General features: G+C 42.5%; 1 protein-coding gene across 13 annotated transcripts in view; it reads left to right on the forward strand.

Moving 5' to 3' along the window:
- The first annotated feature begins 3,171 nt into the window (after window positions 1-3,171).
- Window positions 3,172-24,787, forward strand: part of LOC105748721 (zinc finger protein OZF-like) — a 69,007-nt gene continuing 47,391 nt past the window's right edge. For 3 of the 13 annotated variants that reach the window (XM_049703270.1, XM_049703272.1, XM_049703274.1), the window contains exons 1-3: window positions 3,172-3,446; window positions 6,551-6,589; window positions 8,509-8,635. In XM_049703270.1, coding sequence (XP_049559227.1) covers window positions 3,414-3,446; window positions 6,551-6,589; window positions 8,509-8,635 — 199 coding nt within the window. In that variant the 5' untranslated portion in view covers window positions 3,172-3,413. Of the gene's footprint in view, window positions 3,447-5,217; window positions 8,636-9,578; window positions 24,350-24,787 lie in introns of those variants that run through there. The other 10 variants (XM_033411855.2, XM_049703267.1, XM_049703269.1 and 7 more) reach the window with 9 other exon arrangements.

The following is a 24,787-nucleotide window of genomic DNA, read 5'->3' on the forward strand; positions in this document are numbered from 1 at the left end:
GTGGCACAGTAGTTAATAATCTGCCTGACAATACAGGGGACACAGGTTCGAGCCCTGGTCCGGGAAGATCCCACATGCCGTGGAGCAACTAAGCCCATGTGCCACAACTACTGAAGCTGTGTGCCTAGAGCCCATGCTCCGGAACAAGAGAAGCCACCGCAATGAGAAGCCCAGCCACTGCAACAAAGAGTAGCCCCCTCTCGCCGCAACTAGAGAAAGCCCGTGCACAGCAACAAAGACCGAATGCAGTCCCCCAAAAAATAAATAAATAAATAAAATAATAATAAATAGAAATCGGTAATTAACTTTAGAAAATACAACTGTACTCTTTTGAGATGGTATATATATACATATCATATGATATACACAGTAACTTCACTTGCAGATATATCCTTAAGAAAAATTAAATCATATAACTCAGAAACACTTCTGTGGAAATAGTCACAAAAATAGCAGCTTTATTCATAAAAGCCAAAACACAATATAATATTTGTGATTTTACTTGTATTTTTCCCCCATCATGTGCTAAAATATCTAAACTAATCCCAAGATAGAGTGGCTCATGCTACATCTCAAGTCCCCATGCTGGAACCTACCTCAATTTCTATTTTTTGTAAGTATTTGACTCTGTCAGAAGTGGAAACCTAAGGCCACCCAATCAGAATATGCCTGCTCAGCTTTAGTTTTTCACACCCTAGCTCCAAAACTTCCCTGTACCCCATATAAGAAAAGTTAACCCAGGTATGACCAATCAGCAATTGTCTAGTATGATTTCCTTGTCCTCAAGGACAGGAATTTTGTGTAAGTAATCTGTGCATTCTGAATGGCTCTTTGGAGCTCCTTCCTGTTTGCTACACTGGATGATTCCCAGTTTGTGAATAAGTACATAAAAGCCAGCTGGATTCCAAGATTAATGACTCTGAAATTTTCCCTTAACACATATGTCAAGACTTTTTTCCTTTTTTAAAAAAGATAGATTTCTATGGTCCAAATATGTGGGGATTTTTTTTTTTTTTTTTTTTTTTTTTGCGGTACGCAGGCCTCTCACTGTTGTGGCCTCTCCCGTTGCGGAGCACAGGCTCTGGATGGGCAGGTCCAGCGGCCATGACTCATGGGCCCAGCCGCTCTGCGGCATGTGGGATCTTCCTGGACCGGGGCACGAACCCGTGTCCCCTGCATCGGCAGGCGGACTCTCAACCACTGCGCCACCAGGGAAGCCCCAAATATTTTTAATTCAATTTTATATTCTACTCTTGAATTTTTAATTTCTTTGCTTCCTTTCTTCTTGTTTTTGGCAGGTATAGCAATGCTACTTAGAGCTATCTGACATGTTCCGTGATTGATATACTGGTTTATGTAGTGCATATATCAATAGAAAGTAGTTTTTGCATGAAGGGACACAGGTTTTAAAGTAAATGTATAATACTCAACACTACTGCAAAATAATTTTAATAGATACCCAATGCTAGTTTATGATATTTACCAATATCTTCAGTGTTACCAACATTTACTTACTAACGTCAGACTTACTGAGTCTCATCAATCTGATTGGGTTCATTTGTATTTGCATTTTTTCCTGTTGGAAAATACGGTTCTTTTATTTTTAGAAAATTTAGTTTCTTTCTGGTAATTCTAATCTCAAGTGGCATACAAGAATTTTGCCATCACGGGTTTTAAATATTTCTCTCATTAATTTGTAGTATTTATTGAATTTACTTATTATTTACATATTAATGCTTAAAAAGTATAGGTGGCTCAATATCTTATGTGTTTTCTTCTTATTTCAATTTTTATGATTTTTTTAAAATAAAAGAAACCTGCTATTATGATATAGTTTGTGTATATGCTGTGATCATTTTTACATATGGGTTGAGAAGTCCTGCAAGGCATGCCAAATTAATAGTGCTGTGAAATGTGAAATAAAAAGGAGTCACTTATGTCAAGGGATTTTAACATGGAGCTGGGAGGCTATTAATTAGTGAACCTCCTGCACTTTCCCATCATGTGAAACCATGAAGTTTTTTTTTTTCTAACATCTTTATTGAAGTATAATTGCTTTACATTGTTGTGTTAGTTGCTGCTGTGTAACAAAGTGAATCAGCTACACATATACATATATCTCCCTGTCCCCTCCCTCTTGCGTCTCCCTCCCACCCTCCCTATTCCACCCCTCTAGGTGGTCACAAAGCACCAAGCTGATCTCCCTGTGTTATGTGGCTGCTTCCCACTAGCTATCTATTTTACCTTTGTTAGTGTATATATGTCCATGCCACTCTCTCACTTCGTCCCAGCTTACCCTACCCCCTCCCCGTGTCCTCAAGTCCATTCTCTACGTCTGTGTCCTTATTCCTGTCCTGCCCCTAGGTTCTTCAGAACCTTTTTTTTTTTCTTAGATCCCATACATATGTGTTAGCGTACGGTATTTGTTTTTCTCTTTCTGACTTACTTCACCCTGTATGACAGACTCTAGGTCCATCCACCTCACTACAAATAACTCAGTTTCGTTTCTTTTCAGAAAGCATAAACTTTTGATCTGGGCCAACGTGCACCCCACCTTGCCTTTAAAATTTCTTGACTTTTATTCCCCAGCTGGACACCTTTTGGGTTGTCACTTGAATGTGTGTCCACAATTGCAAATCTTTGATCCCAAACAAATGTGTCATGCTTGATTAATGCCGCTCAGATTTACTTAGGTCCACAGTATCAACGACAGACTTCATTATCTAATTTTATATACTTATTCTCTTAGCCAATGATGACGAACTCAGGGATATTTAGTTGCATATAATTCCCTTTTTAATTTTTTATTCCAAAATATTATTGACTTGATTTTTCTTACTTGAAAATTCTTCCAAGATTTTTATAAAAACAACAACAACAAGTAGTACTGTGGCTACTTTCAGCCTTTTCACAACTGGAATGCTTTTTTGCTAATCCTGTATCAACTTTTATGTTGAAAGGTTATACATAAAGGCTTTGCTGGGTCTACTTTGATGTGTTTTTAATTTGTACTTCCCTCAAGGACAAGGTGCATTAATGCCCTGGGGCTTTTCACATCACAAACCGGCAGCGAGGGGAACTACATTACCCAGAAGACTGTGTGGACCGGCCTTGTTCTCCTCTCCAATGAAGGCACCAAATTAAAGCTCTTCCGGATTTTGAACCAACCATGGGCGGGACTTCCGGCGTCTTTCTGATGGCGGTCGTTTGGCGGCTTTTGCTGCCGTCTGCAGGACCCGAGGCTCTAGGTCACTCGGTGGAGCGGAGCTTAGAGAAACTGGAAGGAGCCCGAGGGGGCGCCGTCCACACTGCCCAGGAGTGAGCGGGTTGCGGAACCCGCTTCCGGGATTTTCGGCCTAGGTCTCCGCCATTATCCTGCGCGTCTCCTGGCACCACCGCGCCCACAGGGTCCTATGTCAACCAACGCGGTGCAGGACCCGGCCCAGGTGACTGTTCCGCCCCCTCCCGCGCGCCCCCCCTGATCCTGACCCAAATCCTCAAGCCCCCAGGGAGGGTCTCCTGCTCAGGGCACTGGGGTTCAGTCCCCTGCTTCCAGAACTTTAGGTGTGCGTGTGTGGTGGTCCCATTTCTGATAGGATGTGTGACACAGTGTGGAGCGTGTTAAACGCTGTGAGCTTGGCCTGTGCAAAGCATTGGAGGTGCTCAAGAGCCGGGAGCATTCGGGAGTCCAGGACTTAGGCTGTCACCATATGGACATCAGTCCGCCAGTGACCTCCTCCCCCAGAGCAGGAGGTTCTTTCTGCAGGGACAGGGCATTTAAGGAGGAGTCAACAGACTGCGTCAACTGAGCCAACAGTCATCATTCTGGGAACCATGGAGGGTTGTGAATAAATCAGGACGACCCTCTGAGTTTTAAAGTATTTCAAAGGCTGCTCAGGGGAGAACAGACTGGGGAGGGGGAGCTGAGGGTGAAGGCAGGGAGACCTGGGAGAGCCTAGTGCATTCCACTCCAAAGAGTAAGGTGGCTTCTGGACCAGAGTGGTGCCTATGGAAGTTGCTGACCTGAAACAAACAGACTGCACGCTATTTCACTTGCAAAGATGGGGTTTTTTGTTTGTTTTTATTCCAGAATCATCAGGGAATTGCAATTGGGGTGTGCAACCAAGGTGAGCTAAGACTTTTATAGAGATTAAAGAAGGAAGTTAGAAGGGCTGTAGTCACCAAAGAGTCCATGGCTTTTCATTGTCCAAGTCCTTCCCAGGAAAGAAGAGAGTCTTTCTTCTGCCTTTTGGATACTGTTATTGTCTCAGGTCAGTGAGGGCTCCACCTTCCTGTGTGCCAACTTTAATTGAGGTTTCTGTTTATTAATTTTTTTACAAAGGAATTTAAGTAATAAGATTCCCAGTAAACCTTAAAGATAATTGGTAAGATTTCCTGGTGCTGTGAATGTGGCTCTGAGCTAAAGGACAGATTACAGTACAATAAAGGTTTTCTTTTGGCAGAGCATCTGGGAAGACTTGAGACCAGACTGATGTGAGAAGTCAGTTTTAGGGAGAGATTAAAAGCTGGATTCGGGACATGCTCTTTCTGAGATCCCAAAGTTGAGGTAACAATAGGAGCTGCTGGAATCTGTAATCTGGAATTGAGGGAGGAGGACACTGACGGACTGATGTACATGTGGTAACAGCCTAAGTCCTGGACTCCAGCCAAGACAGGATCTCAAATTTAGGAGGGAAAAGTTGTCACTTTTCTGTGCAAGGGAACCTCAGATGAAAGTAGAGAGACCTGGGGCTGGAGGGCAGGGCAGAGGGGGTGGGACTTTCTGAGGCTGCCTGAAGATGGGAGGGTCCTATGGTTCCAGGGCTTTCTGGGGAAGCAAGGGTATAAGGAGTAAGGAGCCTTACCTGGGATGGAGATGGAGAAGAAGGTGTGACGTGTAGCTTCACTGCTCTGAACACGCAGCTGACTGTCTATTCCTTGTGGAGCCAGAAAACGGTCAGCCAGGGTGGTGGAGCAGCTCAGGCCCAGTCAAGGGCACACGTGCCTCAGCTCTCCCAGGAAACTACAAGGTTAAAAATGTAGAGATTTGGGCTTCCCTGGTGGCACAGTGGTTGAGAGTCCGCCTGCCGATGCAGGGGACACGGGTTCGTGCCCCGGTCCGGGAAGATCCCACATGCCGCGGAGCGGCTGGGCCCCGTGAGCCATGGCAACGGGAGAGGCCACCACAACAGAGAGAGGCCCGCTTACTGCAAAAAAAAAAAAACAGAAAAAGAAAAAGTATAGATTTAGCAAGTTAATCTTGTGTAAACAAGTAATAACTGCTTAAAATGAGAATATATATCTGTGCTATAATAATATACATATGTTTAGGTTTTATTTTGGGCTCTTCACCTAGAGCTCTGAACCCCTTGGAATTTCCTGGATTTAAGATTGTTTTTTGTTATTCACAACTAGCCTCTTTAATCACAAAGGAGTTTGACTTAGGGTGGGTCCCCTAGATAACCTCAGGATTGGACTGGTCACCAGGAAAATAAGGTGAATAGAAGGTTAAACTTTCATCCCCACATGGGACCTCCCAAGGATCAGGGGGGAGCTGGAGATTAAGTGTAAAAACTGCTGAACAATGAAATTCAAGGTTCCTTCAGATTGGTGAACACATTGAAATGGTGGAAGTGCTGGGAGGGTGGCATGTACTGAAAAGGTCTAGAAACCCCCTTCTGCCCTCCATCCCCCCTAACCCTGACCTAGACGTCACTTCCATTTGACTGTTCCAAAGTTGTATACATTACAGTAAACCAGAAAAAGTAAGAAAAGTGTTTTCCTAACTTCATGGGTCATTTCAGCAAATTATCAAAACAGAGAAGGGGTTCATGGGAAACCCTGAATTTGTAGCCAAGTGGGACAGAAGTCCTGGTAGCCTGGGAACCAGGGGTCAGAACTGGCTTCTCAAAAGAGGGCAGTTTATGGGTTTGATGCCTTAAACCTGTGGATTCTGTCACTAAGTTCAGGTAGTGTAATAATAGGAATGAATTTTAGGGCACCATGGTGGTGTCATAAAATTAGATAATTGGTGGCTGAAAAAAGATACTTTGTCTCAGAAAGCCTTGAAAGACATGTAAGAAAAACCTAATTTTCAAAAACATTTATAGAAATCTTAATCCTGTGTTCTGTAATAGCTGAATCTTACCATGGGAGAGGTAATAATGCATTTGGTATGTACACATTATGAGTTAGACATCCTAAGTGTTGCCATTTACATGAAGACACTGAGACTCAAAGAGGGTGAGTGTTTTTTTCTTGCCACACCACACGGCATGTGGGATCTTAGTTCCCCAACCAGGGATGGCACCCGGGCTCCCTGCAGTGGAAGCTTGAAGTCTTAACTACTGGACCGCCAGGGAAGTCCCAAGGATGTTGGGTCTTTGTCTAAGGCTATCGAGTTGTCAAGCTATAGCTCTGAAGAGTGAGGATCTGAGGTCAGAGGTCAGCCTCAGATGACTCATGTCCAGGAAAAGGAAGGGAAGAAACAGCTCAGCCTTTACATCCTCACCATAATCACCTTTACCTCAGATACTCCCTCATTTCACAGGTTCCCATGGTGGCAGCAGCATTTATGGTCCCTGGACAGGTAAGTGGAAGAAGCCCCAGTACCTACCCAGACATCATCGCTACCCCTAGTCCTGACACACAGATATAGGAGACAGTGTTGTCCTGGGATTATGGGCCCTTAGGTCTGGGCCCTGGCATCATCTCAGGCACAGGACCATTAATCAAAGCCAGAAGTTGTACAGAGGTGTTCCCATGTGTCCAGTGGAGAAGGTCAAGTGGTGACATGTCCTTGGGCACAGCCTGGAGATGAGACTGAGAGGGGAGTCTTCAGGGAACTGCCGAACCCATGACATGGGCTGATAAATACTGAGGTCATGAGTCATTTCTGTGATGGCAGCCTGAGGAGCTGGGCCTCTCCTGAGGGGGTGGGTCCATGACACGTGGCCTCAGAAGAGGGAAGTGATCTGACGCTGGGTCTGAAGAGGCTGTTCTGCCTGCCGAGAGGAAGAAGACTGGGGGTGAGGGTGGAGCCGGGGGCCCAGAGGAGGGTACAGTCTTGGTGAATGTCGATTGTGACTGGATCCTGGCAATGGCTCTGTAGCAGGAGAGGAGGTGAGTCTCTGAATCTCGTTTGTGGTAGAGCTGATTTTCTGCTGTACAGGATGAGAGAGAGTAGTCTGACATGACCCCAGGATGTTTGCCTCTAGGTGACGGTGGGGATGCCATGTCTGAGACGGGAAGTCAGAAGTAGGAGTAATGGACAGAAGGACTGTCCAGAGTTCCTTGTCCCCAGGCTGAGTCTGAGATATTGCCGGGGTGTCTCGGGGAGGTGTCAAGTGGACCACTAGAAACACACACCTGGAGTTCAGGAAGGATGGGGTTCAGGATTGAAGATACCCCTGAGAGGTGGATGGCATGTGGACCAGGTCAGATTACAGGCCCTCAGGTCATGTGTGGGTGCCATGAAAGTTGTAGAGTGGGGAGGGACATGCCCTCCCTGGGCACGGGGACAGGGGTGGCTGTCATCACTAAGATGGATGAGGCAGTGCAGTGACCATGAGTGTGTAGGGGGTGGGAGTGGCCTCAGGGGAGGTCCTGGTCATGGCACAGAATTCGAAGGGGTGGATAAGGTATGGATTCAGAAGCTAAGCAGGAATGGAGGTCAGATGACAGGGAGGTAAGGCCTGGGGCATTGTTTCCCCTCCATAGGCTCAGAGTCTTGTGATGACTGCGGTTGGAGCCTGAAGTGAGTGAGACTGGACGACAGACCAGCTGAGGGCAGATGAGCGCAGCTGGGACAGGGTATTGGGCTGGGCCAGGGGTGGGTCTGGGGGGCTGGGCTTGGAATGAGAGGAGTAGAGAGAGGAAGGGGTGAGTGGTGCAGGATCAGCACGTGGGACACTGTGGAGGACAAGGACTCGGGCATCTGAGCCCGCAAGATGTCTGGGTGCTGACGTGGGAACAGGGATCAGGGCCATGTGGGGAGACAGAAAGTAGTACTGGGACCGCCTGTAGTAGTGGGTCCCGCAGAGGCCTGGGAAAGCACTGAGTGCTGGGTGGCACGAGGGGAACATGATGAGGTGCCGAAGGCCTGGGGCCGAGGTGGTGGCGTGGGGTGTGGGTCACGGTCGGGCACGTGAGGGAGTTGTGACCCTGCAGGGCTGGGCAATGGAGAGGGAGGGAATGTGAGCATGGACTCAGGGCCCTTGTCCCCAGGCTTTACTCCAGGGGGCTGAGCACAAGTGTCATTGTGTGTGGTGTGATCTTAGGAGAGTCAACTCTGAGGAGAGTGGCTGGGGTTTTGTGTGGCAGCCTCAGAGCATCTTGTGAGACTGCTTGTCTCCCTCTCTGTTTTAACTGAATGACGTAACACTAGCAGGTTCCTGTGGCATCAGGGTCTGGTGTGTCCTCTGAGCTGGGTCACTGGGGTGGACGACCATGAACTGGGGGTCCTGGTTGCAGAGGCTGCTGTGAACTCACTTGTCCCCCTCATGACAGGGCCATGTGATCTTTGAGGATGTGGCTGTGTCCTTCTCCCAGGAGGAGTGGGGCCTCCTTAACGATGCTCAGAGACTCCTGTACTGTGACGTGATGCTGGAGAACCTGTCACTTATAGCCTCCCTGGGTAAGGACCCCTGTTCCACACCGTTGCCCCGTATGGGACTCTGCCCTTCTTTTTGCATGGCTCACTCCATCCTTCCCAGCCTGGACCTTGGACATTGCTTACTTCCCTGATTTCCTGGCACTTGAGCTGCATTCCCCCACCCTGTGTGTGTTCAGCCCTGTACCATAGGCTCTGAAGCCTTTTACAGAAGGCTTTGGTCTCAGAGGCTTGAAGCCTGTCCAGCTGATGCCACTTAGCTTTGCCACTGTTAAGTGTGTTGACTGTTCAGATGTGTGCAAGATCTGTGTCACACGTTCTAACCCTTTTTTTGCACTGCCTGTGTCAGGAATTACAGACACTTACATGGTCAGCATTTGTGGTCAACCCTAGATTATTTTTGCAAGACTCCTTAAGGTTCTTCTAGTGATACATTTTTTTTCCTGAAATCTGTCATTGGTTGGTTCACTCTGGGCCAGTGTCTTTCTCCTAATGGCCCTATTTTCCTCTGAGGAGTTTGATCTGGTAGGGCTCATAGTCACCCAGCCTGAGCTGAAAGCTGGAGGCAACCCTGGGTGCCTGACGAGGTAGGCCCCTGTCTAGTCATAGGACAAGGGTTAATTACATCCTGAGCCTGGTGAGCAAGAGCTGTAGGAAGGCATGATATCATTGATGAGTTCTAATCCTACAGGGAAATGTCCTTTGCTCTCTCCTCTTTCAGCGTCAAGACTCATCATGCTCATACTTAATTTCTTTCTTCCACTTCTCCCCATTTTGACACTTTGCCCACTTTTCATTTCTACTGTGATTTCTGACTCCTGTTTTCCACCTTAGTGTCCTCCAAAACTCTCCTTTCCCCCTGTCTGCACTGTTCTCCAATTTTATGTATTTTTTATATTGTATATGCATATCCTTAATGTATCATGAGAGGTACATGTTTACTTACACTGTCTTTGAACACTGATAGTCAGGTGTAATTGCATTTTCCTGGATTGAGACATGCATTCTACAGAGCTGACCCTTGTCACCACCAGAAAGTCCTGCTGAAAGCCATCTGCCTAGGAGTGGGTTTTTCTAGCCTCTCCTCCTGGCACGGCGCCACTACCTGGTATCCTGTGTTCTTGCTGGTTTGAGACATTTCCTGTTCTGCGATCATCAGAGACCTAGCATTGTAGAGTATCCCCTTCTACCACTTGACCCTTCCTCCCTTGTTTTAATAACAAACCCATGGGCTTATTCCTACATGTGTCATGCACAGATTTGTAGTGGAGTCCTGTACCACCAACATCTCCATACACTTTATCAGCATTTTTGTGCTTTCAGGGTGTTGGAGTGCATTAGGTACTGAGGAGGCCACTTCTGAACAATGTGTTTCTGTAAAACAAGTGACACAAGACAGGAATCCAAATCCAGACCTATCTATCCTGAAGACTCTTACTTCAGATATGGGTGCCCTGGTAGAGAAATATGTTTTGTACCTGGCTGAGCACCAAGGAGTGCATCCTGGGCTGAAACCGTCCTCTTCTGGGGCTTGTGGGAAAATGTTCACTTCTCACCTACAACAGCACCAGAAGCAGCCCAGTGGAGAGAAACACCTCAGAAGGGAAGAGAATGGGGCCTTGCTTGTGACGAGCTGTAAAGTCTTTTTACCCGACAATATGTTCACATGCGGAGAGATTGAGAAGGCTTTCTTAGGCAGCTTGGGCTTTCCCCAGCACCAGCCCTCCCACGATGGACAGCATCCAGGAAGAAGCAGGGAGAGCAGGGAGGTCTCTCACCCTGGACAAGGGCATTACGAGTGCAGCGAATGTGGCAAAGCCTTCAGTAAAAAGTATAAATTCACGGAGCACCTGAGAGTTCACACTGGAGAAAAACCTTATGGGTGCAGCGAGTGCGGCAAATTCTTCAGACTCAGGGGAGGTCTTTCTCATCATCGTAGAGTTCACACAGGAGAAAAGCCTTTTGATTGTGGTAAATGTGGGAAAGTCTTCATCTACAAATGTAAACTTGTTCAGCACCAAAGAGTCCACACTGGAGAAAGACCCTATGAGTGTAATGAATGTGGGAAAGCCTATGCCCGCAAGGATTCACTTGTCCAGCACCAAAAGGTCCACACTGGAGAGAAACCTCATAAATGCACTGAATGTGGGAAGCTCTTCCTTTACAGAAATAAACTTCTTGTGCACCAGAGGATCCATACTGGAGAAAAGCCTTTTAAGTGTACCGAATGTGGGAAGTCCTTCAGTTATAAAACCAGTCTTATTATCCACCAGAGAACCCACACTGGAGAAAGGCCTCATATGTGCAGTGAGTGTGGGAAAGCCTATGTCAACAAAAAAAGTCTTATTGTACACCAGAGAATTCACAATGGAGAAAAAGTTTATGGGTGTAAGAAATGTGGGAACTTCTTTATAAGCAGCTTTGCCCTTAATAAACACCAGAATGTTCACACTGCACAAAGGCGTTATGAGTGCAGTGAATGTGGGAAAGCTTTCAAGAGGAAAATCAGACTTGCTGAGCACCAGAGAATCCACACTGGAGAAAGACCCTATGAGTGTAATGAATGTGGGAAAGCCTTCAAGCTGAAGAATACACTTGTTAGCCACCGAAATGTCCACACTAGAGCAAAGCCTTTTCAGTGCAGTGAATGTGGGAAGCCCTACAGTAACAAAACAAGTCTTGTTGTCCACCAGAGAATCCACACTGGAGTAAAGCCTTTTCAGTGCAATGAATGTGGGAAGCCTTACAGTTACAGAACAAGTCTTATTGTCCACCAGAGAATCCACACAGGAGAAAGGCCTTATGAGTGTAGTTCTTTGTATGTAGCTCCAAGCTCATAAAAAAGAGGAAAGTTCACACTGGAGAAATGTCTTCTGGACTTATGTGTTCCTTCACTTGAGTTAATATCTAGCACCACAACTCCTGTGTTGTAGAGTAGGTGAACGTTTAACTTATGTGGGGTCAAACTTTTGTGTGTGTGTGTGGTAAACAGCCCTCTCACTGTTGTGGCCTCTCCCGTTGCGGAGCACAGGCTCCGGATTCTCAGGCTCAGTGGCCATGGCTTACGGGCCCAGCCACTAAGCGGCATGTGGGATCCTCCTGTACAGGGGCACGAACCCGTGTCCCCTGCATCGGCAGGCGGACTCCCAACACTGCGCCACCAGGGAAGCCGCAGTCAAACTTTTTAAAGTGGTAGTATCCTTTTACAGTCTTGCCAGAAACACCAGAACCCAAGTTCCCATTCTTTCCATTCTTACCAACACTTGGTATGTGCAGGATTTCTAATTTTTGTGACATCGTAGGTGTATAGTGGTATCAAGTGATTTTAATTTGCATTTCCCTAATGACATGATGCTGAGTGGTCTTCCATGTGTTAATTTCCAGCCATATATTGTTATTGAAATTTCTATTCATTTGATTTGTTGTTCTAATTACTGAGTTTTGACATTTCTTCATGAATTATTGAATATGGTCCTCTAATGGAAATACTTAGCAATACTTTCTTCCAGAATTGGTCTTGTCTTTTCAATTACTTTTCCAGAGAAAAAGTTCTTAATTTTAGTGTAGTCTAATTTGTCCATTCTTATACTTTTTCCCGTTTCCTCCTGTAACTTTTATGGTTTAGGGTTTTTATTGATGCAAAGGAATCATTTTCAATTAATTGTGGGAGTTATTTTTTAAAATATAGACACCCAATTGCTGCAGCGATACTGATTTAAAAGATTATACCTTTTACCCTGAATTCCTTTAGTATCTTCATCGAAGGTCAATCATTTATGTATATGTTTATTTCTGGAATTTCTATTCTGTTGCATTTATCTACTTTATTTATGCCAGTATTTTCATGTATTAACTAATTTGTTTTTATAGTATGTCTTGAAATCAAGGTTGTATACTCCTTTGACTTTCTTTTTTTCAGTCATTATAGCCTTTCTTGGTTCTTTGCTTTTCCATATGAAGTTTAGAATTCACTTTTCAGCTTATACAGCACAAAAAATCCTACTAGGAGTTTCACTGGGCTTGCATTTAGTCTTCAATTTATTTTTATTTTTTGGCTGTTCCGTGCAGCTTATGGGATCTTAGTTGCCTGATCAGCAATTGAACCCAGGCCAGGGCAGTGAAAGCGCTGAGTCCTAACCACTGGACCTCCAGGGAATTCTCCTAATCTTTAGTTTAGAAAGAAATACTGAGTGTCCCAATCCATAAACATGATACATCTCCTTTTATGTAGATCTTATTTAATTTTGGATGGAAATGTTTTTAGATTTCTTTTTATAGGTCTTGCATATGTATTTTCTAAATCTGATAATATTGTGAATGAGAATTAAAAAATTTTTCTTTGTGAAATGTTCAGTGCTAGTACGCTAAGAGAGATATCAAACTACGGATAGAAGTGAGCCTTCTTAATCCTACAACATCTACAAAGAGTAATTAGAAATACTATACCTTTGAACCATTATTAAACTATTGCCATTAGAATAAAAGGAGGGCAGCTGCTCATTGTTCTCTTATTCAGTATCATCCTGGAGTTCCAATTTCATTCAATACGAAAAAAAAAAAACCGGCAAAATAATGAATATGTAGCAATTGGAAAGGAAGAAAACACCTAAAATATATCCTCAGTTTTCATCTTCACTATGAATCCAAATATGGACACTCATTTTAGTGCCTCAACCCATCATAAACTCATAATTGTTTCATCACCCATTCGCTGACCTTCTTACTTCCTTAGGACCCATCACCTTCTATTACGCTATGCAACTTAATATCATAGAAGAACTGCTTATTTTATTTTTCTATCAAATACAGAGTAAGTTCCAGTAGGAAAATATGTATTTACATGTTGTGCACTGATACATTCTGTATTCCTAGAAACATGTCTGAAACACATATGGTACTTTTTTATTTTTGGCCTTACTGCGTGGCATGTGGGGTCTTAGTTCCTGGACCAGGGATCAAATCCTTGCCCCCTGAAATGGAAGTGCAGAGTCTTAACCACTAGAATGCCGGGCAAGTCCCCCATGTGGTACCTACTGACATCTTAAAATATGGAACAAAATGATAATGCACATTTAACATTCATTTGCACAACTGTGGGTGTACTTTCTAACTCTCCTCACCCTGCTTTTTCCTTCAGTTTTACTACCATGAATGCTCTGAGTTATAGGAAGAAATTATGTTTTGTGAAAAGCCTTTAAATCTACTAAAAAATCCCCAGTAGACATTTTAGTGGTTTCCTTCTCTCACTTATTAGATGTCAGGTGTGTGTGTGTGTTTTTTTCCCTCACATTCCAGTGGGATTTTGATTATTTCAAAAACAAGTTTTCCACCATCAATTTCTGCCAGTCCTCATGGATATCTATCTCATTAAGCACTTTTATTATTATTTTTTTTTTTAGTTTATTTATTTCTTTTTGGCTGCTTTGGGTCTTCATTGCTGTGTGTGAGCTTTCTCTAGTTGTAGCTAGTGAGAGCTACTCTTCGTTGCAGTGTGCAGGCTTCTCTTTGGGATGGCTTCTCTTGTTGTGGAGCAAGGGCTCTAGGTGCATGGGCTTCAGTAGTTGCAGTGCATGGGCTTAGTTGCTCTGCAGCATGTGGGATCTTCCCGGACCAGGGCTCAAACCCATGTCCCCTGCATTGGCAGGCCGATTCTTAACCACTGCGCCACCAGGGAAACCCTAAGTACTTTTAATAGCTCTGGATAGTTACACAGTCTGAAATGTTTTTCTGAGTTTGTCTCCTCTCCATATGCAGACACTGTCAGTGCACTTACAGGTGACGTAATCACTTCCAAGGAGCAGATGACATCGTGGGGTTCTAAACCTTTATCTCAGGCTTATGTGTCCCCATTGCACACTCAGATGCTGCCATGGCATACTTGTTATGGGAGCAAATACACATTTGGTAAGTATCTCTTCAGGTATCTGATTCTTAGAAAACATTTTTGTCAGAAAACTGGAAATTAACTCTTTCTAAAATAAATTTCACTTCCTGAGGTCAGGACAATAAAAAAGGAACAATCTTATATAGGTTATAGATATAGACAGACATAAGAACAAAGCCATAAAAACAGGAAAGGCATTTGCTGAGGAAACCAGAGGCATGTTGCCCCCTCATCAACGTGCATCAGGAGTGCCTGACAGTTCCCCTCTCTCCTCAGTTGCATTGTTTTGAAACTTGTTTCACTGGCTTCTCACTAAACACACTGATCATAAACAGGGTTCACTGTAGAGGCTTCATGATAATGTAGGTTGTGAGTAATAAGATGAAGAAGATAAGCTCCTACTCTGAGTAGATGCCTAGTGTCTGTTGTATCTGCTGATGAGGGGCATGTTGTGTCATGGCGACTTGAATGATGTGTCTCTAAATTTTTATCCTTGGTGAAATGCTGTTCATTGCATCTCAAGTACTTGGATGTTCTCTTTATCATAGTAATCAACACTCTCTACCCTCCCAGGGCCTTGGCTCCCATTCCTCACCTATAAAAATGGATCCATTCTTCTGTCATCTGTATGTCTATCATCCACCTATATGTCTACCATCTATATATCTATCTCTATCATCTTTGTCTTATTGTGATTTCATCTCAATGACATGTCCCATTTATAAGATAATTTTCTTAAACAGAAAATAAAAATTTGGACCAGACATCCTCTTAGAAGAATGGAGTCACCCTGTGCTCAATGAGAACAGGGCATTTAATTTAGACCCTTCCTGTGTCTCTGCAGAACTTCTATGATCAGGGGAAGTTGTCAATCATTACTACCTGTGACTCACTGGAGGCCATTAAGAGTGGACTGATCCACAACCTAAGCAATGTCATGGTTGTTAGACTCAGATTTATGCACACTCCCAAATTCCCACAGGAAATTCTACTGGCATAAGTTTTTGTTATTTAACTTCATCTTGTGATTCTTATCAAGATTTCTGGTTCTTTCTTTTGTCCCTTATTTTGCTTCATTTTCTAGTTTTGTAACCTGTTTTCATCACACTGGTGATATTTTTTACTTCAACCTTAAATGGTATTATAAAACTAATGTTTACTATGAATATTTTGACTGAACCCACTGGTGTATAAAGTTAAACTGAATAATGATATTGATACACGACACTCCTCCTCCCTTACAAAGTCCGCATCCCAGGGAAGCAACACTTCACAATTGGTGAGGATCTCTCCAGACAGAAGTGACAACTTCATAGAAATATTTGATAAGATCTCAGAGAACACCCCATAACCACTGGACCACCAGGGAATTCCCTCCCTTGGATTTTTTAATTGAAGTATTTATTGAGAAAATCAGTGATTCACATGCAAGGGTAAGAATACAGAGAGGGAGTTCCCTGGTGGTCTAGTGGTTAGGATTTGGTGCTTTCACTGCCGTGACCCAGGTTCAATCCCGGGTTGGGGAACTGAGATCCTGCACACCTTGTGGCACAGAAAGGAGAGGACAAAGGAAGGGAAAGGGAAGGTAAGGAATCAGAGAGATCCTGTGTGTACTTTACCCAGTTTCCCCAATAGTAAGACTATATTATATCACAACAATTATATTGACATTGATACTATCACCTGATCTTATTCAGATTCCTCTAGTTGTATTCAGGTTGTGGTTTTATCCCTCTTTTTTTTTTTTAAGTTTTATTTTATATTGGGCTATATTTGATATCCCTCTGGGTTAAGCCACTTTTTTATCCTGGATATACCATCAAGGCAACACAAAATCTCTCTCAATTTTTCTTCCATTTTACTTATGATGTTATGGATTTTAAAATTCCATTTTGATTGAGCATTGTTTGTTTAAACTTTATGGGAAATGCTTAAATTTGTACAAACTCAAAACTACAACACAAGGAAATTTCATCACTTTTGTTCCTGTCCTTCCAATCTGTTAAATCTCTGTCCCTATATTTATACTCTTCTACTTGACTCAAAAAACATGGTATATATTCACTGTTATACACTGTTCTGGACCATAGTTTTTCACTTAAGAATACATCCTGGTAAGGGAACTCTTGACACTGTTGGTGAGAATGTAAATTGTTGCAGCCACTGTGGGAAATAGTATGATGGTTTCTCAAAAAAACTAAACATAGAACTACCATACGATCCAGCAATTCTACTCCTGGGTATATATCTGAAAAAAACCAAAAACACTAATTCAGAAAGATACATGCACCCCAATATTCATAGCAGCATTATTTACAATTACCAAGATATGGAAGCCATCTAAGTGTCCATCAAGAGATGAATGGGTAAAGATGTGGGGTGTGTGTGTGTATACACACACACACACACACACACACAATGGAATACTACTCAGCCATAAAAATGAATGAACATTTACCATTTGCATCAAGACGCATGGACTTGGAGAACATTATGCTAAGTGAAATAAGACAGAGAAAGACAAATACTGTATGATATCACTCATATATAGAATATAAAAAATAAACTAGTGAATAAGACAAAAAACAGTCTTACAGATAAAGAGAACAAACTAATTGTTACTGGAAGGAAGAGGGTGGGGCAAAATAGGGATGGGGGATTAAGAGGTACAAACTACTATGTATAAAATAAATAAGCTACAAGGATATATTGTACAAGAGAGAATATAGCCAATATTTTATAATAACTATAAATGGAGTATAACCTTTAAAAATTGTGAATCACTATGTTGTACACCTGAAACATATAATATTGTACATTTTCTCTCTCCCTCTGTCTCTCTATATATATATGTATGTATGTGTGTGTGTATATATATATATATATATATATATATGTATGTATGTATGTATGTATGTATGTATATATCCTGGAGAAAACTTCACAGAGTCAGTTCTACAGCAATGCATTGTATGTGTTCCTGAAAACCACCAAGTTATGCAAAATCCAACAGAAAATCACAAGGCCTATTGAGACCCTTGAAATACCTTCAGTAAAACAAAAAATAAAATGGAAGCCTAATATATGTGGTACTACAGTTTGACACGTTAAAAGTTTGAGAAACAAACCAAAAAAATACCGTAACAAATATGGTCCTTGACCTTCATTCTGTCGTTGGCACATGTGTAATTACAAACACTGGGCCCTGTAATAATTTATTTAAATAGTCCCCATCATTTCTGTTTAGTCAGTCTCTGTCTTCCCTGTAACATTTTATGGGGCATATTCTATCCTAAGCATAAATATGTCACTTCAAACTTTGAAATTAACTACCCTCAAGTATCTCCATATTCTGGTGTACATGGCCACAGCAAGAATTTCTGTGCTGTCTTGGTTTTCAGACTTACAGCTGTTGTCCAGGGGTTCCATCCTCAGCCAGACTTACAGCTGCTGTCCAGGGGTTCCATCCTCAGCAGAGGAGTCAGGTAATGCCCTTCAGTCAGCACTGCACCTCCTCTTCCCTGTACTGCAAAAAGTGAAATCTTTTTTGGCAAGGCTGAAAGGGCCTTAAATATTGCATGGGAGACACTTTCTATGTTCCAGAAATGGTTTAGGAAATCTGGAAGGAACTCGAATTAAGAAACTAGACACTTTCAGGTCTGTGCAATTAATGGGCACCAATCTAACTGCTATATATAAGTTTGCCTCCAGTAGGTTAATATTTCCCACAAATGTTCCCCTGCAACTCGTCCTGGAGACTGGGTCCTACTGAAACACTGGAAAACTAAGCATCCAGAAGACCAGTCCATATTTGCTGGGCCAGACCTCATAAGGAACGACACAGGGAACAGAAACCACGCTGTTGAAGAAAACCATGACCAATATCATCCAAATCCTGGCTGGTTCCAGATCCCCGATACTGACTTCTCTGAATGGGCAATGAACCCCTACAGATCTTAAGTTGCTTTCAGAAGGAAGTTACGAGAAAGAAATTAAGGTGAGGGACTTCCCTGGTGGTCCAGTGGTTAAGAATCTGCCTTCCAATGCAAGGGACGTGGGTTCGATCCCTGGTCGGGGAACTAAGATCCCACATGCCATGGGCCAACTAAGCCCGCGCACTCTAAAGCCCGTTCGCCAAAACTAGAGAGCCCGTGTGCTGCAACTGCTGAGCCCACGCACCACAATGAAAGATCCCATGTGCTGCAACTAAGACCAAACACAGCCAAGTAAATAAAATAACTAAATAAAATATTTTTTTAAAAGAAATTAAGGTGAATGGTACCAAAGCTCTTGTTCAGTCAATAGGATTGTCTGCTGGCTTTATATACTGTTAACCTAACTGCATGCCTGACATTTATGACTGAGGAACTCTAAATCTTTGTGGGGATATCTATGCTCCTAGTGGGATGGCTACAGTGGTGACTTTGGCAAAGTAAACTTCTTCAGAAGGTAATGCCCCAAGGCAAAGCAACAAATAATTAGCTCACTAGATCACCAGAATGAGTGTTCTTTTCTTTTGCTATATTTCCTCTGTGATTTTATCCTTCCAGGATTGGAAGAATAATTAGGATTTCTCAAACATTGGGAAAAACAGGCAATCTTTCTAGATGTTGCCTAAGTCATCTAAAACCTTTTTCTGTATGTAATCATGCTGACCCCTTGGTTGTGCCTGTCATGAGTGTTTTGGCCATCCTGAACTTCACTATGATTATGAATTAAAAAAAAAAACTTCAGATGTACTCTGGGAAAAAGCTGACTCATTAGCCAAAGTAGTCCTAGATAATTGTATAGCTCCAGATTATATACTAGCTGAACAGGGTGAAGTTTGTGCTATTGCTAATACCTCTTGTCATGTATACATTAATGCCTAAGCTGAAGTGGAAACTCATATAGACAAAATCAGGCAACAGACTACTGGCTACAGCAAATATCCCAGAAGTACTGGGTCCAAACTGGTTTCCAGGACTATTTTCCTGGATCCAATCTCTTAGGAAATATATGCTCATGGATCCCATCAGGAATAAGGTCTATATTATAGGGATTAGTTAACTAGGTGGTGTTGTTTTATGCTTGCTAGGATTTATATTCCTTCTTGTCAGAAATCTACTTGCTGTTTGTCTCATATGTTTAAACCCCAAACCCCAACCCATATGAACATAAAGGCCCAGAACAAAAGCCTTGGCCTCATCTAGGGAATCATGAGTATTTGCAATCAAATAAGAAACAGTTTCATTCCTCAAGCCCATATCAGGCCTATGCCTCTTCTGCAGGAAGTAGCCAGAGTAGTCATTGCCCCTCTTCCCTTAAGACTGAGTAATGATCAAAAGGCAGGGGGTGGGGGTGGTGTGATGAACTGGGCGATTGAGATTGACATGTATACACTGATGTGTATAAAATTGATGACTAATAAGAACCTGCTGTATAAACAAATAAATAAATTTTTTTTAAAAAAGATGGGGTATTGAAACTATTCCTTATAGGGTTAAAAAACCCATCCTGAAACCGTGCCCCATAGGGTTAACAGAAATTGGTGACTAACAGAAATTCTTGAACTTGTCTGACAGAACAGGAGATAATGGAGCAGCTAGTTGAAAACACCTTGGCTTGTAACACAACAAAAGTGGCTGAAAATAGATGAAACCAATGTGGCCAAACCAAGTATGCACAGAATAGACTTGGTTGTCTGATAAATGACCTTCAACTTTACAGCCCCAAATTCCCCCAAACGTTTCATACCAACTCCTCCTGAATTTGCACGTGTCCCTGAAAGCATGTAGCTCCATTGTGCCTGCACAGAACGACGATTATTTCACCTTTTCCTGCCTCCAATCACCTTCCCTATACCACTGACAACACTACACTCTTCACCCATAAATGGCCCAAGTTCCCCATCTCCTGAAATGTGTATTTGGTATTTGTTCTCCAATCTCCTCACTTGGCTGCCTTGTACAAATAAAAATAAGCCCTTTCTCTGCTGCAAACCTCCACATCTCAGTATTTGGCTTGCTGCACATTGGGCAAACGGACCTGGTTTGGTAACATGCTTTTCTTCACATAAAATTTGTTTCTATAAATGCAAAATAAACGAGACTTTATTTTCTCTGAATGAGAATGAATGTTAACTTTTACAACTGAGAGAAATTTAGAAATATACTAGACTTTGGCTAACAATACATGTCCCTCCCCCCTTTGCAAAACAAAGGAACACCACCAAAAGCACTTATGCATAGCAGCAGCTATCATTCTCAAACTCAGCATCTGGGAACCCATCTTCCCTGTCTTACTGCTCATCACATGCTTGTAGGAAGAAATCTTTAGAGTGAAAACTGTGAGGTTCAGTGTGCTTACTAGGGATAAGTGAGAGATGTTTTCATAAAGGGTTGGTAACAGGAGGAGAAACGAAAATCTCCAGCAGCCCTGAAGCAGGTGGACAAGTGTGGTGATAGCCTCTGGTTCCCTTAACAAATGTCTTTCCTTTCCTGTTTTTGTCTGTTTGTCTGCTATCTGTCTCTCTAAATTTTTTAATATTTCAACCTCAGAAAGCCTAATTATTTTTTAAAATGCTTATTTATTTATTTTTGTCTGTGTCATGTCTTTGTTTCTGTGCATAGGCTTTCTCTAGTTGGCGAGCAGGGGCTACTCTTTGTTGCGGTGCACAGGCTTCTCATTGTGGTGGCTTCTCTTGTTGCCAAGCATGGGCTCTAGGCACGCAGGCTTCAGTAGTTGTGGCTCATAGGCTCTAGAGCACAGGCTCAATAGTCGTGGCGCATGGGCTTAGTTGCTCCATGGTATGTGGGATCTACTCATTGTGGTGGCTTCTCTTGTTGCAGAGCATGGGCTCTAGGCACGTGGGCTCAGTAGTTGTGGCTTGAGGGCTCTAGAGTGCAGGCTCAGTAGTTGTGGCACACGGGCTTAGTTGCTCCACGGCATGTGGGATCTTCCCAGACCAGGAATTAAACCCATGTCCCCTGCATTGACAGGCGGATTCTCGACCACTGTGCCATCAAGGGAAGTCCCGCCTAATTATTTCTTAATCTATGAATCTATAATCTTCATAGATTTCCTGAAATACATTCCTTAAGAGAATGTGAAACCTATCTGGAGGAAAAAAAAAAGAAATCTACTAACCCAATTGTTTGCTGTGAGAACAGTGGCTGCAGGTGTGGAAAGGGGGGGATTCTGAACCCTGGGTAAATGTTTTGAAATGCCATGATCTCATCTTTTTGCTGGAAGGTGATTAATCACTTCATCTGTAATTGCAGTAATAGTGTCTGCAAAGGGATTTGAGGTCATTTCTGGAAAACATTTGTGAGCTATGCAACCACTGAAAGCTACTAAAAGTGATTAATAAAGATATCTTAACAGGAGAGCAGAACAGATAGGGAAGAAATTATTTTTGAAATAAAAATCCTAATGGAAAAGGAGCAGAAGACACTGAAATCTAATAGTTGAGAGAAGAAAGAAAAAAACTGAGCACATCCTATCCATCTTTCTTAGTCAATTCAGCGTTTGAATCCAAAATATGACTTCTTTCCATTCCTGAGAACCCTTGAAGGTATTGAAACTGATTGGGTGAGACAGGAATAAGCAGTGTTGGAAAAAATAGCAAACAATGTTACAAATGAACAGGAACTTCCGGTTTTCATGTTTGTTCAGTGCTTCAACATATATTCATTGCATACCTTGTCAGGCACATTCCTAGATATATATGAGTGCACAGAACATAATAAGTAAAAAAAATGCATCCTCATGGAAATTGCATTCTGGTTAAGGGAAACACACAACAAGCAATGTGCTAAGTTGTTAAATTACATAGTATCTTAGATGGTTATAATAGGTCTTAGGGAAAGAGAAAAGAAGAACCACATAGAGGTGAAGAAAAGTATAGGGAGTAGGGAAGCATTGCAATAGTAAATTGGGTCTCCATAGTAGGAGTCAGGTGTAGATGAAATTTGAGGAAATAATTAAGGTGGTTAGTGATAAAGTCTTTATTCCTTCCCAAACGTTATATATTTATTTTCTTGACTTATTTCACTAGAGAGAAACACCAATGTAACAATGAATAAAAGTGCATAGAGCAGTTCACAATGTGTGGGGAAGTATTTTATAAGGGACAAAGAGGTATGACATTTGCAATAGCACTTTTGTAGAAGCATTATATAAGATAAAAGAAGATCCCTTCTGTATTAGTTTGATTTCCCTCTCCTCTCCATCTCTCTCTCCTCACACACACAGCAATTAAAAAAACAAAACCAAAATAAAACAAAAAACACACTGGAAAAAGTATTTTGAGCTGAATAGAAAAAAACACTCAACAGAAGAAAATTTGTGAGAGGTTTCTTTTTTGTTGCATTCATTCATTATTTTTTTACGTTTATATTAGGTTCAGGTGTATAACATTGATTCATTATTTTTGTGCATTATGAAATGATCACCTCAGTAAGACCAGTTACTATGTTTGAGCACTGGTTACAATATTATTGACTATATTTCCTATGTGCAAATTACATCCTCATGACATTCATTTTATATCTGGAATATTCTACCTTGTAAACTGCTTCACCTATTTTGTCCAACCATTCATCCCCCTTCCCTCTGGTAACCATGAGTTTGTTCTCTGTATCTATGAGTCTGTTTCTGTTTTGTTTGTTCATTTTTTTTGTTTTTTAGATCCAACATAGAGGTAAAATCATATAGTATTTCTTTCTCTGACTTATTTCATTTAACATAACACCCTCCAGGTCCATCCATGTTGTTGCAAATGGCACGATTTCTTATTTTTTATGGCTGAGTGATATTCCATTTTGTGTGTTATACATAGCTACACACACACATACATACCACATCTTTATCCATTCATCTATTGATAAACTTAGGTCCTGTCAATATCTTGGCTATTGTAAACAATGCTGCAATGAACATAGGGGTGCATATGTCTTTTCAAATTAGTGTTTTTGTTTTCTTCAAATAAACTGAAGTGTAATTGTTCAACCATTGATAGTTCTATTTTCAGTTTTTTGAGGAACCTCCATACTGTTTTCCACAGTGGCTGGGCCAATTTACATCCCCATCAACAGTGTTTGAGGGTTCCCTTTTCTCCACATTCTGGTCAACACTTGTTTCTTTTTAAAAAATTTATTTTACTTATTTATTTTTGGCTGCATTGGGTCTTTATTCCTGCATGCAGGCTTTCTCTAGTTGTGGTGAGTGGGGACTACCCTTTGTTGCTGTGTGTGGGCTTCTCATTGCAGTGGCTTCTCTTGCTGTGGAGCGTGGGTTCTAGGCACATGGGCTTCAGTAGTTGTGCCTCACAGGCTCTAGAGCACAGGCTCAGTAGTTGAGGTGCATGGGCTTAGTTGCTCCATGGCATGTGGGATCTTCCCAGACCAGGGCTTGAACCCATGTCCCCTGCATTGGCAGGCAGATTCTTAACCACTGCACCACTAGGAAGTCCTGTTTTTTTTTTTTTTTTTTCTGGTACACGCGCCTCTCACTGCTGTGGCCTATCCCGTTGCGGAGCACAGGCTCCGGAGCGCAGGCCCAGTGGCCATGGCTCACGGGCCCAGCCACTCCACGGCATGTGGGATCCTCCCGGACCAGGGCACAAACCCGTGTCCCCTGCATCGGCAGGCGGACTCCCAACCACTGCGCCACCAGGGAAGCCCTGTTGTTTCTTTTTGATAAGCCATTCTGACATGCGTGAGGTGGTATCTCATTGTGGTTTTGATTTGCATTTCTGTCATGATTAATGAAGTTGAGCATATTTTCATGTGCCTGTTGGCCATCTGTATGTCTTCTTCGGAAAAATGTCTATTCTGCTTCTTAGCCCGTTTAAAAAAATTTTTTTATTTTAAATATAGTGTTGTATGAGTTCTGTATATATTTTGGATTATCAACCCCTTATTGGATATATCATTTGAAAATATCTTCCCCCATTCAGTAGGCTGCCTTTTCATTTTGTTGGTGGTTTCCTTTGCTGTGCAAAAGCTATTTAGTTTAATGTGATCCCACTTATTTATTTTTGCTTCTGTTGCCATTGCCTGAGGAGACACATCCAAAAAAATATTACTAAGACTGATGTCAAAGAGGTTACTGCCTATGTTTTCTTCTGAAGAGTTTTATGGTTTTGGGGTCTTAAATTTAAGTCCTTGGGGCTTCCCTGGTGGCGCAGTGGTTGAGAGTCTGCCTGTCGATGCAGGGGACACGGGTTCGTGCCCCAGTCTGGGAGGATCCCGCATGCCGTGGAGCGGCTGGGCCCGTGAGCCATGGCCACTGAGCCTGCACATCCGGAG

This window comes from Orcinus orca, chromosome 20 (assembly GCF_937001465.1).
Source record: "Orcinus orca chromosome 20, mOrcOrc1.1, whole genome shotgun sequence".
In the NCBI taxonomy this organism is placed as follows: domain Eukaryota; kingdom Metazoa; phylum Chordata; class Mammalia; order Artiodactyla; family Delphinidae; genus Orcinus; species Orcinus orca.